Below are 18606 nucleotides of genomic sequence, written 5' to 3' on the forward strand. Positions count from 1 at the left end.
ATTTGACATTGGGGAAGGACAATGCTCATGTAAGCTTGATTCTAAAAGAAATTGCTTGGTCTTTTTAAAAGAAGCACTTTGCCTGATTAGGAAAGAATATACTTACTCATAAACGCTTCCACAGTTCCATAGGTCAGATTCCTGGGAAAGAGTCACGGGGACGCTGCGATTTGAGTGCGGGAGGCTTGTTGGGGCTGCTCTCAGGATCAACACCCATGGGGCCTGAGGGACATAGGACTGGGGAGAGGGAGGGGTTGAAGTGCCACGTGATCCCTCAGGAGCCCTGGAGCCAGGAAGGCCCTGCAGAGCTGTGAGGTAAAGGGGCTGGGCCTTTCAACTCCTACACTGACAAGTCACTGGATGCTTGCTGCCCTGGGCAGGAGGCTTGATCTTAGCTGAGGCAGCTCCCTTCATCCAGGGCAATTCTGCCACAGCCGACGACTCCAGCTGAGGGAGTGAGAGCCTGGGCCGAGAGGGGGCCCCGGGGTGGCATACCTCAGCGTCCACTACGCTCGGGTATATTTGAATTTAACATGAAGGCAGCCCTGAAGACAGGGTGATAAAATGGTTAAAAGCACAGACATCAGAGGCAGGCAAAACAGCAAGACTGGGATTTAAGTGTCAGTCTCAGTGGCTTTGAGACGCTCAGATCGGGAAAGTCGCCAGGAGAGTCTGGGCCACAGTTTCCTTGTAAGTGCAGGATTCAGCCTGGGCTGGTGAGACAAACACGAAGTTCAGAGTCAGAAGCAAGTTCAAATTCTGGCTCCATATTTACTGGCTCTGTGACCTCGGGCTAGTTCCTTTACATCAGTTTCCTCTGCTCTAAAATGAGGACAATCACAGTGCCTCTACCACAGGGCTACTGGGAGGGCAAATGGAGATAACAGTGAAGTATTTCACACAGAACTGGCACAGGGTAAGCTCCCAAAAAACAGGGGCAATAACACCCCACGTGTTTTAATATATCTCATGTGAGATCTAAGCAGAAGCCTTTTGGTCAAAGGGCCTTTTCACAAGAGAAGGGGAAGCTTTAGGAGAACCTTTGATTTGCTCGTTGCTTCTCTGTGCCTTTGCCTTGGACTTCAGCTGGGCATGTCAGTCATCTCCGCAGACAGAGGCCCATGGTCTGACGGAGGCCAGGTCAACCCAGCCCCAGTGTGGAGGCCATGGAGTGTCATTCAGTGCCAAAGAGCGTGCAACAGAGTACTTTGCAAACTACACACTTTGAAGCACGCTCATAATCCGATAAAAAATCATCACCCAGACTTCTGACAGGTTCAATAAACAATGAAACTCACATGCTGGTACTTTGTTCCATGTTTGCGCATCTGAAAAATGGGGTAATGATACACACCAAACAGGGTCGATCTGAAGACATGGAAGATTTCAAACATCTTAAGGGGCTATGCAAATTCAATCATTATTGCTGTTAGAAGACTCAGCTTTGATCAATTAAAAAGGAAAACAGGAAGAGCATAGGTCTACATATAGTAGGAACTGGTTTGTTCTAATTATAAAAAGGCAGTCACAAGATTCCCAAGAGCTATCAAGAGATCTCCGTTATTAGCAGGAATGGTCACTATCATTATCACAGTGTACACTTCATGTACGTTATCTATTTGACTCCAAAAACAAATCCTATAAAGTTGGTATTATTATCCCCAGCTTGCAGATGAGAAAACTGAGGCCCAGACTGGCACCGTATTGCTCAGCTAAGGGAACTATGAGGAGTCTGGGGTTGGAACCCAAACATATGCTTTCTCCATTGCAGAAAGAGTGTCTGCTTACCAGAGAAGATTCATGAAGCCTGGTGAGGTATGGTCCTACTCAGAGCAGGTGTTATAATGTCAGCTGCTGAGTAATGACGGGGTTCTGAATACATGGGTATCGTGGGTCCTTCAGGCTTTATATGTGAGAAATGTCTCCCAGCATGGCACTGGCTCTCAGAGACTGACCCTGCCATGCGCAGGGGTCCCTGCCTGGCTGCAGCAGAATGGCCTCTTCATCTGACTGTGTGTCTGCGGGCCAAACATCTGAAAGAACTGTCTGCACACAGAACATTTCAAAACAGGTGGGAAATCAGGTTCAGTGAACCCCTGAGATATTGTTAGACTAACTCTCCTCCAGACTCCTTTTGCTTGTTTTATCTCTCCTGGGACACTGGTACATGGAAGATTTGACAATACAATTTTTTTTTTTTTGGCGGTACGCGGATGTCTCACTGTTGTGGCCTCTCCCGTTGCGGAGCACAGGCTCCAGACGCGCAGGCTCAGCGGCCATGGCTCACGGGCCCAGCCGATCCGCGGCATGTAGGATCTTCCCGGACCAGGGCACGAACCCGTGTCCCCTGCATCGGCAGGCGGACTCCCAACCACTGCGCCACCAGGGAAGCCCTGACAATACAATTTTATGTGATAATGAATGAAGGGTGATCTGATTAAATTACACAGGACGCTTGACCAGGCCTCTCAGCATACTAAAAATAACCTCTCTCAAGTAAATGTATATCTACCTTCTATCTCAAGTGATCCTCACTTTAAAATGAAGACACGGAGGCCCAGAGAGGTGAAGTGACTTGCTCAAGGTCTCACGGCTACTTAGGGGCAGAATCCAGGTTTTTAACCTCAGTGTTCAGACTCCACATATGAAATCAGAGAAAATGAATATCCAGGACAAGCTTGAAAGGGAGAGGAGTCAGTAAGGGCAGCTTGGGGATGGTGGTGGAAGCGGGTAGCCACAGACCTACCCTTGAGCCTTGATGATGGCAGTTCTGAGGGGCTGGCATGATGCCCTAGAGCCCCAGATCTATATTAGGCCATATCCCCCTTCTCTCCTACTAGCCACCAGCCTCCCAAAACAATGTTTCCCAAAGTATGTTCCATCAGTGAGGTGCTTCTCAAACTTTAAGGTGCATACAAGTCACCAGTGAACTTGTTAAAATGCAAATTCTATTCAGTAGTTCCAGGGTGAGGCCTGAGATTCTGCAATCTAACAAGTTACCAGTGATGCTGATACTGCTGGTCTGTGGACCAAATTTTTGAGTAGTGAGGCATCCACAGTGCTGTACAATGAAAAGCGTTGGTGGGTGAATACTCTTGAGAAAATCTGGACTAAACAAAATTAAACCAGTTTCATTACTGCAGGACTTCTCAGAGCCTTTAAAATGCTAGCGAACATCCTTAATCTCCAAGAGGGAGAGATAATGCAGAAATTGCAAAGTGTTATATGTGAGAAAGGGGTAATGATATAACCAGAACACTTTGAGATATACTGGTTTACAAAGAACAGGAAATGAGGATTATATATGCATTTTTCCCAGCTTACCTTGGTTCCAATGTTTCAGTGTTGCAGCTCATATTCAGCCCCAACCCGGTCCTCTCCTCTCCCATTTTCTCCTGAGGTGTCTGGGTACATGCCTGTTTCTTCCATCAGACCACATACATCCGGGCCCCCCCGCTCCTCCTCCCTTCCCCCATCCCAACATGGGCCGTGTGCTCAGAGGCCCTGGTCGAGTGGAGAACCCGACCCGCTGGAATACCTTTCGCAGACGCGGACGGTCCAGGCAGCGATGATCCACAGTGAGATGCTGAACACGAGGAGCACGGTGCCGGGGCAGATGGTCATGAGGGTCTTCATGACGAAGCGCGTGTTGAAGTTGATCTTGTTGAGGGCCCCGATGCTGCGGGACGAGGCGTCCGTGAAGAGCTTGCTGTGCAGTAGCATGACGCGGGCGATCAGGTACAGGCGCAGGAACATCGGGATGGACAGGATGATGTCCACGTCGGCCTCCGCCCGCGAGGGTGTGTAAGAGAAGGCCAGGCGCGCCGTCCAGAAGAACTTGTACTCGCCAGGAATGGGGTGGATGGCGCACACCAGCATCTCCAAGCTGATGTAGAGGATGCGCTCGTAGGTCATGGCTATCCGCCAGTCGTCCGCACCATTGTCGATCACGAAGAGCTGTGGGAGCAGAGAGCCTGTTAGCACAGCCAGGATGGAACCGCACAGCGGGGGCGAGGGAGGATCCGCCTCAGGGCCCTCTTTGGAGGCCTTGCCTGGGTGAAGAGAGCCCTGGACAGGGAGTCAGGAGACCTGGCTAAGACACGTCAACCTCTGGGCCTCCATTTCTGTAAATTGCTTCCCAAGATTCCTTCCAGCTCCAAGGAGCCCCTAAACTGGTTGTTTCATGACTAGGAAGATGAACAGCTCACTTGTATTGAACACAGGTCCCTGGGCCCCTGCCAGGCCCTGAGCTGAGCCCTGAGGGGGATGCGGAGATGAAAAAGCTATGTTTCCTGAGTGAACTCATAGGGCTGGCACAGACTCCTCCTCCCACTGGGAGAAAAGTGCCTGCTCGCAGCACTTTGCTCTCTGTCGGTGGTGGGGTGTTAGTGGTGTGGGCCCTGGAGCCAGACTGCCTGGGTCTGGATCCTGATCCCAACACTAACTAGCTCTGTGACCTTCAGCAAGTTATGGAGCCTCTCTGTGCCTCAGTTTCCTCATCTTGGGACAATGATAATAATACCTGCTGCATAGTGGTCGCTATGTGGCTGCAATGGCTTAGTACGTACGAAGTGCAGAGAATCCTGTCTAGCACCCAGCTCTGTAGGTATTAGCTATTGTTATTTTTAGCGTTATTAATCCATGGGGTCTCTTTCCGTTAATGAGGGTTGGGCTCAGTGATGTCTAAGCGCCCTTCCAGTCCTAACCTTCCTTCCACGAAGATGAGGCTCCCACTGTTGCACCAGGAGGCCTGGCAAAGCAGCTGAAACAAGCCTTCATTGAGCACCTGCTATGTGCCCAGCCTGGGCTCAGTGCTGGGTTCACATACTGGGAAGGCCCAGGCTTGTTCTCAAGGAGGTCCCACGGTGGGGGGTCTCCCACACCCAATGACTGTGAAGAGGGCCTCACGTTCTTCCCCTCCACGGCCCCAGTCTCCACATCTGTGAAATGCGAGGCCTCTGAGGTCCACCTTGGACATGTGAAGGTTCTGATTCTTAGGAGAGGCCTGCAATCAGGGGCCTGTGCTGGTCATGGGGGCCTCCTGGACAGGTATGCGCCTCACTTATGAGAGGCGACGGAAGCATTTATCCTCATGATAATCCTGGGAAGGATTCATGTCCAGAAGGAAATTAGGCTGCATTAGAAATAAATTAATGTTGGGGCCAGGGTAGGGTGGAAGAAGTTTGATTTAACCTGGAAATACACCCTCAGCAATGGAGGGAGTAACAGAGAGTTTGGGTCAGCGTGGATTGGGCGTGCTGGTTGAAGGCGGAGCTAAGCCTTGCTTGCCCTCACACTTCACCCCACTTCACAGGGGGTTTAGGAACGGAGAGGCCCTTTACTCTGTGTGTCCCACTGTTTCCTCTGCGGTTTGGGCCAAAGGAACATTCTGCTGTGTTTTGAAGTTAGTCACCAAGCACCCTTCTCTTCTCCCTCCTTCACTGCCTGCCCTCCAGGCCACCATGCCCACAACCAAGGACCCAGGGGAGAAAACCGTGACACCCATGTCTGGAGCCTCTGAGGGTAAAAAGGGCCCATCAAGGGATCTGTGTGTTGGGACTTCCCTGGTGGTCCAGTGGTTAAGACTTCGCCGTCCAACACAGTGGGTGCGGGTTCGATCCCTGGTTGGGGAGCTAAGATCCCATGTGCCTCGTGGCCAAAAAACCAAAACATAAAACAGAAGTAATACTGCAACAAATTCATTAGACTTTAAAAATGGTCCACATCAAAAAAAATCTTAAAAAAAAAAAAGGATCTGTGTCATGTCTGAGACAAATTCAAGGTGAACAATCGAGTCACATGACTTGAACAGGGGTCTCCTGCTTGCCTTGCTTTTAGGGTGTGCCTGTGATATTTGTCTGCCTCATGGAGCAAGTGCCAGGCAACTCAGTGGGCTGCCCAGAGGCAAGGGCAGCTACAAAAGTGCACAGGGAGGGGAGGCAGCCTGTGAGAGCACCTCTCTCACCTTTCTGGACCACAGTTTCCTCTTCCTCCTGCCCTGGGACCTCACACAGCTATCATGGGGAGTAAGGGAGATAATGGGTATGAAGGGCTTCATAAACTACAAAAGATCATTCATTCATTCAACAAACATATGTTGGAGGCCCTCTATTTGCCAGAGAGCTGGGCATTCAGGGTTCAATGAAACAGCTCTGAGCATGGCCCCCTGGGATGAAGATCATGGAGGGGAACTAGAAGGCTCTATGGGAGCAAGTGGCTGAGGGGCCGACCTCTGGCCAGGTGGCTGTAATTAGTAAGGTGTGCTCTCTGAACAGGAGAGGGTACCCAGCACAACACCAGCCGAGACTCCCCCTCCCTCCTTTCCTAGCACAGCTGAGCCAGGGGTTTTTCCAGACACAGGTTTCCACCATCAATTAGAGGGACCTAGAGGCTGCTCAAAGGGTTTCCTCTGCTTGTAACTGCTGCCAACAGGCCGAGCCATGGCAACGCGACTGCCTGGCCAGACTCTTCAAATACAAAATGAAAACCATCCACCCTATAAGAAAGAACTGCATCGGGTTGCTATAGCAACCGGGTTCATTCTGGGCAGGAACTGAAGTAAAGAGTCACAGGTTCCTTGGATTTCCTGATGGAGAAGGAGATTGTATACCATCCCAGTTAAAGGTGAGGCACGTCGGCAGTTCTGCCCAGCTTGACAGGAGGGTGCTGGCCCCGGGGTGGTGTCCCCACCTGCCTCCCGGGTGCCCCGTTTCTGTTTCAGTTTCCTGGTGCAAGGCTTGGGGTGGGGGGACGACATGGGTAGTGGAGTTGGAGGCTGATGAGCTAGACTGAAGTCTCACATCCAGATACTAGCTGTGTGATCTTAGGCAGGTCACACCACTTCTCTGAGCCTATTTCTACATCTCTATCATCAGACTATTAACCTTGACCCTGTCCATCGCACGGGATTAGCATTAGGATCCAATAATACGGATAAGAGGGAATGTGCTTTACCAACTACAGTTGGACCTCCATATCCATGGCTGAAGAACTGTGGATCCGGAGGGCTGAGGGTCCTACACCATTTTATATAAGGGGCTTGGGCATCCTCAGATTTTGGTATCCACAGGGTTTCCTGGAACCAACCCCTGTGGATACCAAGGGATGACTATACTCTTAAAATGTGAGGGATTATTAATCCGGCTGGCCTGGGAGGCACTCATAAATAGTATGCATGGGGGCCAGCGGGGAGATATTTCAGGCTGCAGATTGAGAGCCTCTGCTAGACAGGGCTCCAGTGCAGGGATTTGTGGATCAGCAGGGTGGGCAATGGCCCAGAAGATTCCATTGCTGTCCCATATGAGGACGCCCTTGTGCTTGCTCCCATCTGACCCCTGGAACCACAGTTCTCCAAGTGTAGCCTCACTCCGACTTAGGCAGATAACAGTACCCCACCCTGCCATGTCCTCACTCAGCATCCTGTTCATTCCTTACAAATCACAAATTTCAGTTACGTATTTATTCACGTTTGCTTGGTTTTTGCCTGTCTCCCCCACCCCAGAGCAGTGGTTCTTGACCTGTCTGCACAACAGAATCACTTGGAGAACTTGTTTAAAAATACCCACACTTGGACCCCACACCAAGCCAGTCTGAACCTCTGGGCATGAGGCCCTGGCATTGGGATTTTTCTTAAGCTTCCTTGGGTAAGCCTAAAATGTAACCTGGATGAGACCCACCAGTCACAGCTGGACTGCCAAAGGGACAGGGCCGTGCCCACCTTGTTCCCTGTGGTATCTCCAGTGCCAGCCCAGATCTTAGCATATATAGGTGTTGGGTAAATTCTTGTGTAGCGAATCAATAACTACTGCTTACTGTGTGACCCTGGATGACTAAACTCCTGTCTCTTGGGCTCAGTTTCCTCCTCTGAGGAATGAGGGGATAGACTGGATGATCCCCGAGGTACCTTCTGCTCTGAAGAGCCCTTATTCCATGGTCCTATGCAGACCTCGTGTGTGGTCTCAGGGCACATGAGCTCCCAGGGGACAGGACCCACGCCTGGCTCATCTCACCTCTCCCCAAGGCCTGAGATGGTCCTGGTACACAGTGGGCAGTCAACAGAATTTTAGTGAGTAAAGGGGTGGGTAGGTGGATGACTGTGTCATGTGAAGAAAAGGACAGGTGGCCCGTGGCCCTTGTTAACCACCCAGAATGGAAACTCCCGTAGAAAACTCATTGCTAAGCCTGTGAGTAAGGAAGTACCTGACGATTTATCTTATGCCATGGGAAGGGCACCCTCCTATTCCCAGGGGGTGGTCCAATCTGGAATAAAGGGTCACAGGTGATCTCCAAGCCTTAGAGAGTGCTGGAGAAGTGCTGGAGCACTGCTGGACCAGAGTGGGGAGGGTGGCAGAGGATTGTCCTTCCCTCCATTTGGGTCTCAGCCACCCAGGCCTGGTTCTAGAGCAGCCTGACTGGTCACCCTGATGAATTTTGGAAGGGTGCTGAGGTGATATGGATGGAATCTGGCAAGGGGCAGGGGGTGCCAGAGGGCCCGTGGGGGTTCGGGGGGTGGGGTCCGCTCTGAGCTGTCACAGAGTAGAAGCCTCAGAGGCCGGGGGCTGACAAACATGTTTCCTCCTGACCTGGCCTGGGTTTCCCCTGAGTGAGGAAGGAAAGCCACGATCTCCAAACTGCTGTGTCTTAGCCTCACACGGTGATGCCGCTCATTTGGGGTATGGCCGGCCTGAAGATGGAATGCTTTGGTGCCAGGGCCTGTGGTCACCTGCAAGTCCCACTCTTACCCCCAGATAGTGTCCTGAATAGAGCTGGCTCCAGACCTGATCCACTGCCATTTAACTGGTTCTAAGAGCCTGTGGGATTTTCAGCCTGTTGGTGTAATTCCAAGAGCTTTGGGAGGGAGATTTTATGTGAGAGAGCAGTTCCAAACTTGCCTTCAAGGAGCTTGTAATTAGAAAGAAAGGAGAACCAACTCAGTCAATTCAACTCAACTCAATTCAATAAAAGAAGTAGTAAGAACCAACTAATACTTGAAATTTGCTAAGAGACCTGATCATAAGTGTTCTCAAAAAAAAAAAGGTAACGATGTGAGGGGGTAGATGTGTTAATTAACTTGACTGTGGTAATCATTTCACATTGTATACGTATATCAAATCAACACATTGTACGCTATACAATTTTATTTATCCATTATACCTCAATGAAAAAGAACCAACTAGGTGAGAACACTGTGGTGATATAACTATCAATCAGACACATGTCCCATGAATCAGCTCACAATCTCAAGGAGCTCTAGCATAAGAGAGGCATGATAAGGGCCCATCATGGAAAACTTCTTAGGCAAGATAGGGATTCAGTAGTGCTTGGAAGGCCTGTATCAGACAAACCTGGTGTGGTACTACCAAGATGCCACCAATTCCTCCCATCCCGTTTGTTTCTTTCTTCACATGTGACTTTGCTTCTCCTCCCAGCAAGAGGTACATACAGTCCATTTCTCAAGAGGTACAGTCCATTTCCCCCTTGAATCTGAACCTGGCCGTGTGCCTTCCTTTGGCCAAAGGGACATTAGATAATGTGATGTAGCTGAGGTTTGTAGAATGTCAGTGTGATGGGGCTTGCTGTAGACACATGGCCCCATTTTCCCCATCACCCCAGCCTACAGCCAGCACCAGCTGCCAAGCACGCGAGTGAGGTCATCCTTGATCAGCTGCATGACAGAAGCTCACCCCAGGTGAGACAGCAGAAGAACTACCAAGCTGAGCCCTGCCCTGATTGCTGACCCACACGATCGTGAGCTAAATGATTATTGTTTTAAGTCCTTAATTTTGGGGGTGATTTGTCATGCAACAAAACTCATACATAAACAAATCTCATTCACGCGTTTACTTAGCACACATATTAGAAGTTGGGTGATTTGCCTGCCATGCCCAACACTTCTCTTTTAACTTCTCATGCCACAGCCCCTAGAAGGAACTTCCATCCACACCCTGCCACCCCACATAGTTAATCAGACAGGGCTGGCCAGTCTATCTCAAGTAACTGTGTAACTGGATGAAGAGGGGATCACGATCAAGGGCCATGCCAGCTTCCCCCAGCCCTGCCCCACCCAGTGGACACATCATTTCATACATCAAAGAATAACGCAAAGCATTTAAAAAATTATTTTGCAAGCAGCTGAGTTATTTTGCATGCAATGTGTTTCTCACAGGCGAGGAAGTCAGCTGGTAGAGAATCAAGGAGTGAGGGCAAAACAGAATTTATCGGGTGTGAAGAAGAAAAACTGCAGGGACTCTGGGAACAGTGAATCTTGTTGGCAAACTTGGGGGGTTAATTGATCAGCTGGCAGCTAGCAAAAAGGTCAGTGTGGGCATTCCATCCTTGAGTGGCCAATTAGAGGTATCAAAGAAAACAGTTCAGTTATTCATGGGTTCTCCAGGAACACTTGAATTTTAGCTGTGGCACATGGGTGCGTAACAGGCTCCCTCTCTGTAAAGTCTGCTGGGCTCTTCCATCTGTACCAGTCAGACCAGGTCTGCACGCTTCCCACACTGGAGTTTCTCACAGAGTAATCGTGTGGTTCACCAGCTCACCATGGGGGCCAATTCTGAAGGGCCATCTGGTCACCCCAGGACAGGTCATTTCATATGCAATCACTGGAGCCCACCATGCGTTAGCTGCAGGACTGGAAACAGGCTGTCTCGACAGGGAGGCAAGGAGAATGTCCCAGAGGCCCCAGTGTCAACCTGACAGAGCACCAAGCACCAGGAAACCTGCCCTTCTTTTTTTCCCCTTTAGTGTAAATACATTTGGAGTTGATTCATTGGATTTGCTAGTTTCCCCCTTCTATTTTGAAAGACTTGAGGCCTTTTCAATTCTTTATTTAAGCAATATCTTTCCTTAAAATGTTCTCAGCTATTAGGGGAGATCCTGCTTAGATGTTTTCTGACCCATCTGAAAAACTTTCATTCTTGAGCAACTATGAATTTTTTTTAATTAAAGGAGAGAAAATGTAAAAGGCCCTTGTGTTCTCTACTATTCTCTCTCTGTGAGAGAAAAAAATCCAGGGAAAATTTCCATGATTAGAAAAATATATATGCAGAAAAAAAGCAAGAGAAAAAAATGAAAGATATTCTTAAAATCCAGTAATAATATATATGTATTTTTTTCCCAAACTTCCTGGAGCATATATTCTGCATGTACGCCATTACTATGGGGGTTTCCATGGAAACAACATCAAAAGTCCCATAATATCTAATTAGGTTTCCCCAAGGACAAGAGCTGATTGCCAGTGTTGAAACGAATGTCTGGGTTTGCAGTAATGGTTAACATAAAATTTCCAGTCAGCAAATGCTCCTTGGATATAGCTGAAGAAAGGGAGGAAGGAAAAGAAGGGAAGATAGAAGAGAGGTCAGCAAGTAAGGGGGCTGTCAGAAAAGTCTATCATTCTACAACCAACAAGACTCTCAGAGGGTTGGAGTCCATGCTAGCCAGCTCTGAGTCTTTCTATGAAGAAATCCTCCCCTTCTGAAACTGCTATGACTTACTGGGCCATGTGTGATGTTCTTTGGTGGCTCTTTGGCCTGGTCAGGGTTCTCCTGAGTGCCCCTAGCAGAGTTCGTGTGTGGTCTCCTGCAGTGGGCATGAGAACGCATGGGACCCTTGAGCCTGAAATTTGTTTGGGACTGCCAGAGACCAGTGGTGACCAAAAGCCCTTTCTTGTCTCCAGTTTGTAGAGAGTAAAAGCCAAGTTACAGCATTTGAGGAAGCCAGTATTTTTCACTCACATAACAAGAATTGTTAACAAGAATGGTGCCTAACCACGGCACCACTGGGGATAGAGTGCTCTGCCACTGATCATCTGTGCATGGGCAGGTCCCTTTCCCTCTCTGGTCCTCAGATTCTTCATCTGTAACATGAAGGGTTGGATCCAATTTGTGGTTTTCCATTTTCTCCTAGCTGTGGAGCTGTTTCTTCCAGTGAGATTTCTCATTAAAGTCCAATATAGGAATCAGATAAACTCAGAGCTCTTCTGGTTGAAAGGGTAGAAAAGAGCATTCAAAGGCCAATCATGAGAAGGCAGACAGCAGAAGCAAGAAGAACTACAATCCTGCAGACTGTGGAACAAAAACCACATTCACAGATAGATAGACAATATGAAAAGGCAGAGGGCTATGTACAAGATGAAGGAAAAAGATAAAACCCCAGAAAAACAACTAAATGAAGTAGAGATAGGCAACCTTCTAGAAAAAGAATTCAGAATAATGATAGTGAAGATGATCCAGGACCTCGGAAAAGAATGGAGGCAAAGATTGAGAAGATGCAAGAAATGTTTAACAAAGACCTAGAAGAATTAAAGAACAAACAAACAGAGATGAACAATACAATAACTGAAATGAAAACTACACTAGAAGGAATAAATAGCAGCATAACTGAGGCAGAAGAACGGATAAGTGACCTGGAAGACAGAATGGTGGAATTCATTTCCGCAGAACAGAATAAAAAAAAAAGAATGAAAAGAAGTGAATACAGCATAAGAGACCTCTGGGACAACATTGAATGCAACAACAATTTCATTATAGGGGTCCCAGAAGGAGAAGAGAGAGAGAAAGGACCCGAGAGAATATTTGAAGAGATTATAGTAGAAAACTTCCCTAACATGGGAAAGGAAATAGCCACCCAAGTCCAGGAAGCACAGAGAGTCCCAGGCAGGATAAATCCAAGGAGAAACATGCCGAGACACATAGTAATCAAACTGTCAAAAATTAAAGACAAAGAAGAATTATTGAAAGCCACAAGGGAAAAATGACAAATAACATACAAGGGAACTCCCATAAGGTTAACAGCTGATTTCTCAGCTGAAACTCTACAGCCAGAAGGCAGTGGCATGTTATATTCAAAGTGATGAAAGGGAAAAACCTACAACCAAGATTACTCTACCCAGCAAGGATCTCATTCAGATTCGACAGAGAAATCAAAAGCTTTACAGACAAGCAAAACCTAAGACAATTCAGCACCACCAAACCAGCTCTACAACAAACGCCAGTGGAACTTCTCTAAGTGGGAAACACAAGAGAAGTAAAGGACCTACAAAAACAAACCCATAACAATTAAGAAAATGGGAATAGGAACATACGTATCGATAATTACCTTAAACACGAATGGATTAAATGCTCCAACCAAAAGACACAGGCTTGCTGAATGAATACAAAAACAAGACCCATATTTATGCTGTCTACAAGAGACCCACTTCAGTCCTAGGGACACATACAGACTGAAAGTGAGGGGATGGAAAAAGGTATTCCATGCAAATGGAAATCAAAAGAAAGCTGGAGTAGCAATACTCATAGCAGATAAAATAGACTTTAAAATAAAGAATGTTACAAGAGACAAGGAAGGACACTACGTAATGATCAAGGGATCAATCCAAGAAGAAGATATAACAATTATAAATATATATGCACCCAACATAGGAGCACCTCAATACATAAGGCAACTGCTAACAGCTATAAAAGAGGAAATAGACAGTAACACAATAATAGTGGGGGACTTTAACACCTCACTTACACCAATGGACGGATCACCCAGACAGAAAATTAAAAAGGAAACACAAGCTTTAAATGACACAATAAACCAGATAGATTTAATTGATATTTATAGGACATTCCATCCAGAAACAGCAGATTACACTTTCTTCTCAAGTGCTCATGGAACATTCTCCAGGATAGATCACATCTTGGGTCACAAATCAAGCCTCAGTATATTTAAGAAAACTGAAATCATATCAAGCATCTTTTCTGCCCACAATGCTGTAAGATTAGAAGTCAATTACATGGAAAAAAATGAAAAAAACACAAACACATGGAAGCTAAACAATATGTTACTAAATAACCAAGAGATCACTGAAGAAATCAAAGAGGAAATCAGAAAATACCTAGAAACAAATGACAAGAAAAACACAACGATCCAAAACCTATGGGATGCAGCAAATGCAGTTCTAAGAGGGAAGTTTATAGCAATAGAGCTACCACAAGAAACAAGAAAAATCTCAAATAAACAATCTAACCTTACACCTAAGGGAACAAGAGAAAGAAGAACAAACAAAACCTGAAGTTTGCAGAAGGAAAGAAATCATAAAGATCAGAGCAGAAATAAATGAAATAGAAACAAAGAAAACAATAGCAAAGATCAATAAAACTAAAAGCTGGTTCTTTGAGAAGATAAACAAAATTGATAAACCATTAGCCAGACTCATCAAGAAAAAGAGGGAGAGGACTCAAATCAATAAAATTAGAAATGAAAAAGGAGAAGTTACAACAGACACCACATAAAGCAAAGCATCCTAAGAGACTATTACAAGCAACTCTATACCAATAAAATGGACAACTTGGAAGAAATGGACAAATTCTTAGAAAGGTATAACCTTCCAAGACTGAACCAGGAAGAAATAGAAAATATGAACTGACAAATCACAAGTAATGCAATTGAAACTGTGATTAAAAATCTTCCAACAAACAAAAGTGCAGGACCAGATGGCTTCACAAGTGAATTCTATCAAACATTTAGAGAAGAGCTAACACCCATCCTTCCCAAATGCTTCCAAAAAAGTGCAGAGGAAGGAACACTCCCAAACTCATTATATGAGGCCACCATCACCATGATACCAAAACCAAAGATACTACCAAATAAGAAAATTACAGACCAATATCACTGATGAGTATAGATGCAAAAATCCTCAACAAAATACTAGCAAACAGAATCCAAAAACACATTAAAAGGATCATACACCGTGATCAAGTGGGATTTATCCCAGGGATGCAAGGATTCTTCAATATATGCAAATAAATCAAATTGATACACCATATTAATAAATTGAAGAAGAAAAACCATATGATCATCTCTATAGATGCAGAAAAAGCTTTTGACAAAATTCAACACCAATTTATGATAAAAACTCTACAGAAAGTGGCCACAGAAGGAACCTACCTCAACATAATAAAGGCCATATATGACAAACCCACAGCAAACATTCTCAATGGTGAAAAACTGAAAGCATTTCCTCTAAGAACAGGAACAAGGATGTTCACTCTTGCCACTATTATTCAACATAGTTTTGGAAGTCCTAGCCATGGCAATCAGAGAAGAAAAATAAAAGGAATACAAATTGGAAAAGAAGAAGTAAAACTGTCACTGTTTGCAGATGATGTGATACTATACACAGAGAATCCTAAGGATGCCACCAGAAAACTACTAGAGTTAATCAATAAATTTGGTAAAGTTGCAGGATATAAAATTAACGCACAGGGCTTCACTGGTGGCGCAGTGGTTGAGAGTCCGCCTGCCAATGCAGGGGACACGGGTTCGTGCCCTGGTCCTGGAAGATCTCACATGCCGTGGAGCGGCTGAGCCCGTGAGCCATGGCCACTGAGCCTGTGTGTCCGGAGCCTGTGCTCTGCAACAGGAGAGGCCACAACAGTGAGAGGCCTGTGTACCGCAAAAAAAAAATTAATGTACAGAAATCTCTTGCATTCCTAAACACTAATGATGACAAATCTGAAAGAGAAATAACGGAAACACTCACATTTACCACTGCAACAAAAAGAATAAAACACCTAGGAATAAACCTACCTAGGGAGAAAAAAGACCTGGATGCAGAAAACTATAAGACACTGATGAAAGAAACTAAAGATGGTATAAACAGATGGAGAGATATACCATGTTCTTGGATTGGATGAATCAACATTGTGAAAATGACTATACTACCCAAAGCAATCTACAGATTCAGTGTAATCCCTATCAAATTACCAATGGCATTTTTTACAGAACTAGAACAAAAAATCTTAAAATTTGTATGGAGACACAAAAGACCCTGAATAGCCAAAGCAGTCTTGAGGGAAAAAAACGGAGCTGGAGGGCTTCCTTGGTGGTGCAGTGGTTAAGAATCCACCTGCCAATGCAAGGGACATGGGTTTGAGCTCTGGTCTGGGAAGATCCCACATGCTGCAGAGCAACTAAGCCCGTGCACCACAACTACTGAAGCCATTGCACCCTAGAGCTGTGCTCTGCAACAAGAGAAGCCACCACAATGAGAAGCCCACACACAGTAACGAAGACCCAATGCAGCCAAAAATAAATAAATTTAAAAAGAAAAAAAAAAAAGACCCATTTCAACCTCCTAGAAACTTCTGGTTTCTTCTGCAATTTCTCTAAAAAAACAACAACAACAACAACAAAAGGGAAGCTGGAGGAATCAGACTCCCTGACTTCAGACTATACTACAAAGCTACAGTTATCAGGACAATATGGTACTGGCACAAAAACAGAAATATAGATCAACAGAACAGGATAGAAAGCCCAGAGATAAATCCACGCACCTATGGTCAACTAATCTATGACAAAGGAGGCAAAGATATACAATGGAGAAAAGACAGTCTCTTCAATAAGTGGTGCTGGGAAAACTGGACAGCTACATGTAAAAGAATGAAATTAGAACACTCCCTAACACCATACACAAAAATAAACTCAAAATGGATTAAAGACCTAAATGTAAGACCAGACACTATAAAACTCATAGAGGAAAACATAGGAAGAACACTCTTTGACATAAATCACAGCAAGATCTTTTTTGATCCACCTCCTAGAGTAATGGAAACAAAAACAAAAATAAACAAATGGGACCTAATGAAACTTAAAAGCTTTTGCAAAGCAAAGGAAACTACAAACAAGATGAAAAGACAACCCTCAGAATGGGAGAAATTATTTGCAAATGAATCAATGGACAGAGTATTAATCTCCAAAATATATAAACAGCTCATGCAGCTCAATATTAAAAAAACAAACAATCCAATCCAAAAATGGGCAAAAGACCTAAACAGACATTTCTCCAAAGAAGACATACAGATGGCCAAGAAGCACATGAAAAGCTGCTCAACATCACTAATTATTAGAGAAATGCAAATCAAAACTATAATGAGGTATCACCTCACACCAGTTATAATGGGCACCATCAGAAAATCTACAAACAACAAATGCTGGAGAGGGTGTAGAGAAAAAGGAACCCTCTTGCACTATTGGTGGGAATGTAAATTTATACAGCCACTACAGAGAACAGTATGCAGGCTCCTTAAAAAACTAAAAATAGAACTAGCATATGACCCAGCAATACCACTACTGGGCATATACCCTGAGAAAACCATAATTCAAAAAGACACATGCACCCCAATGTTCACTGCAGCACTATTTACAATAGCCAGGGCATGGAAGAAACCTAAATGCCCATCGACAGACGAATGGATAAATAAGATGTGGTACGTATATACAATGGAATATTACTCAACCATAAAAAGGAACGAAATTGGGTCATTTGTAAAGACGTCGATGGATCTAGAGACTGTCATACAGTGGGAAGTAAGTCAGAAAGAGAAAAACAAATATCATATATTAACGCATATATGTGGAACCTAAAATAATGGCATAGATGAACCAGTTTGCAGGACAGAAATAGAGACACAGATGTAGAGAACAAACGTATGGACACCAAGCGGGAAAAGTGGCGGGAGGAGGTGGTGGTGGTGCGACAAATTGGGAGACTGGGATTGACATGTATACACTAATACGTATAAAATGGATAACTAGTAAGAACCTGTTGTATAAAAAAATAAATAAAATAAAATTCAAAAAGACAAAAAAAAAAAGCCCAACTCATTCACCTCGTCCTCCACCTAGCTCTCTGTGGTGGCCCATACCCTGCCATAGAACCCTTCTGTTGAAAAACCGTTGGCTGGACCAGTTGGCCTCTAGTTACAATGAGAGATAAGTTGTGGTACTGGAAATCAAGGTGCTTTGGATCTACTTCAAGCGATGCTGGGTGCACGGGCATGGAACTTTTACCAGATCAGTTTGATCTTTCATTCTTTCTCTGTCTTTTTCTCTTTCTCTCTCTCTCTCTCTCTCTCTCTCTCTTTCTTTCTTTCTTTTTTTCTTTCTTTCTGGGTTGAGTCCCTATTATGTGACAGTCACCATGCCAAGCTCTGGGGATACAGCAAGAACAAGTAAACGAAACCTCTATCATCATGGAGCTTACATTCTAATAGACAAAAACAGATAAGAAACAGGTAAACCATTTAATTTCAGTACATGATGGCTGCTAGGAAGAAACAAAAGCAGTCTGGGTAGAAGTTGCGCTGTCTTGGGCAGGCAGTCCAGGCAGGACTCTCTGAGAACTGAACCTTTGAGTGAAAGGTAAACCCTGCAAAGGTAAGCACTGCAGGCAGAGGGGACAGCATGTGCAAAGCAGGATAGAGCTTGGAGCATTTGAAAAATGAAAGAAGGAAGGCCAATCTAGGAAATAAGTGACGGGTGGTACCAGATGAGGCCAAGAAGGTAGCAGGACCCAGATCACTGGGACCTGGGAAGCCAGGGTAGGAGCAGCTGGAGGGGCAGGGAGACCACAGGTCCATCCCCCTCAGGGCCAAGTCCATGCCATCACCACTTTCTGAAGACAGACTGTACACAGATTGAACACATGTCTGCATTAGTAAGCTTGGGCCACCATAACAAAGTACCACTGACTGGGTGGCTTAAGCAACAGAATTTTTCATTTTCTCACAGTTCTGGAGGCTGGAAGTCTGAGATCCAGGTAGTCAGCATGGT

The 18606-nt window shown here is 45.5% G+C and overlaps 1 protein-coding gene across 3 annotated transcripts in view; it reads right to left on the reverse strand.

Moving 5' to 3' along the window:
* The window catches only part of KCNN3 (potassium calcium-activated channel subfamily N member 3), a 186293-nt gene that overhangs the window by 60229 nt on the left and 107458 nt on the right, over window positions 1–18606 (reverse strand). For all 3 annotated transcript variants that reach the window (XM_067727962.1, XM_067727963.1, XM_067727960.1), the window contains exon 3: window positions 3539–3957. In XM_067727962.1, coding sequence (XP_067584063.1) covers window positions 3539–3957 — 419 coding nt within the window. The remainder of the gene's footprint in view (window positions 1–3538; window positions 3958–18606) is intronic.

The sequence above is a fragment of the Pseudorca crassidens genome, chromosome 2 (assembly GCF_039906515.1).
Source record: "Pseudorca crassidens isolate mPseCra1 chromosome 2, mPseCra1.hap1, whole genome shotgun sequence".
NCBI classification, from domain to species: Eukaryota; Metazoa; Chordata; class Mammalia; order Artiodactyla; family Delphinidae; genus Pseudorca; species Pseudorca crassidens.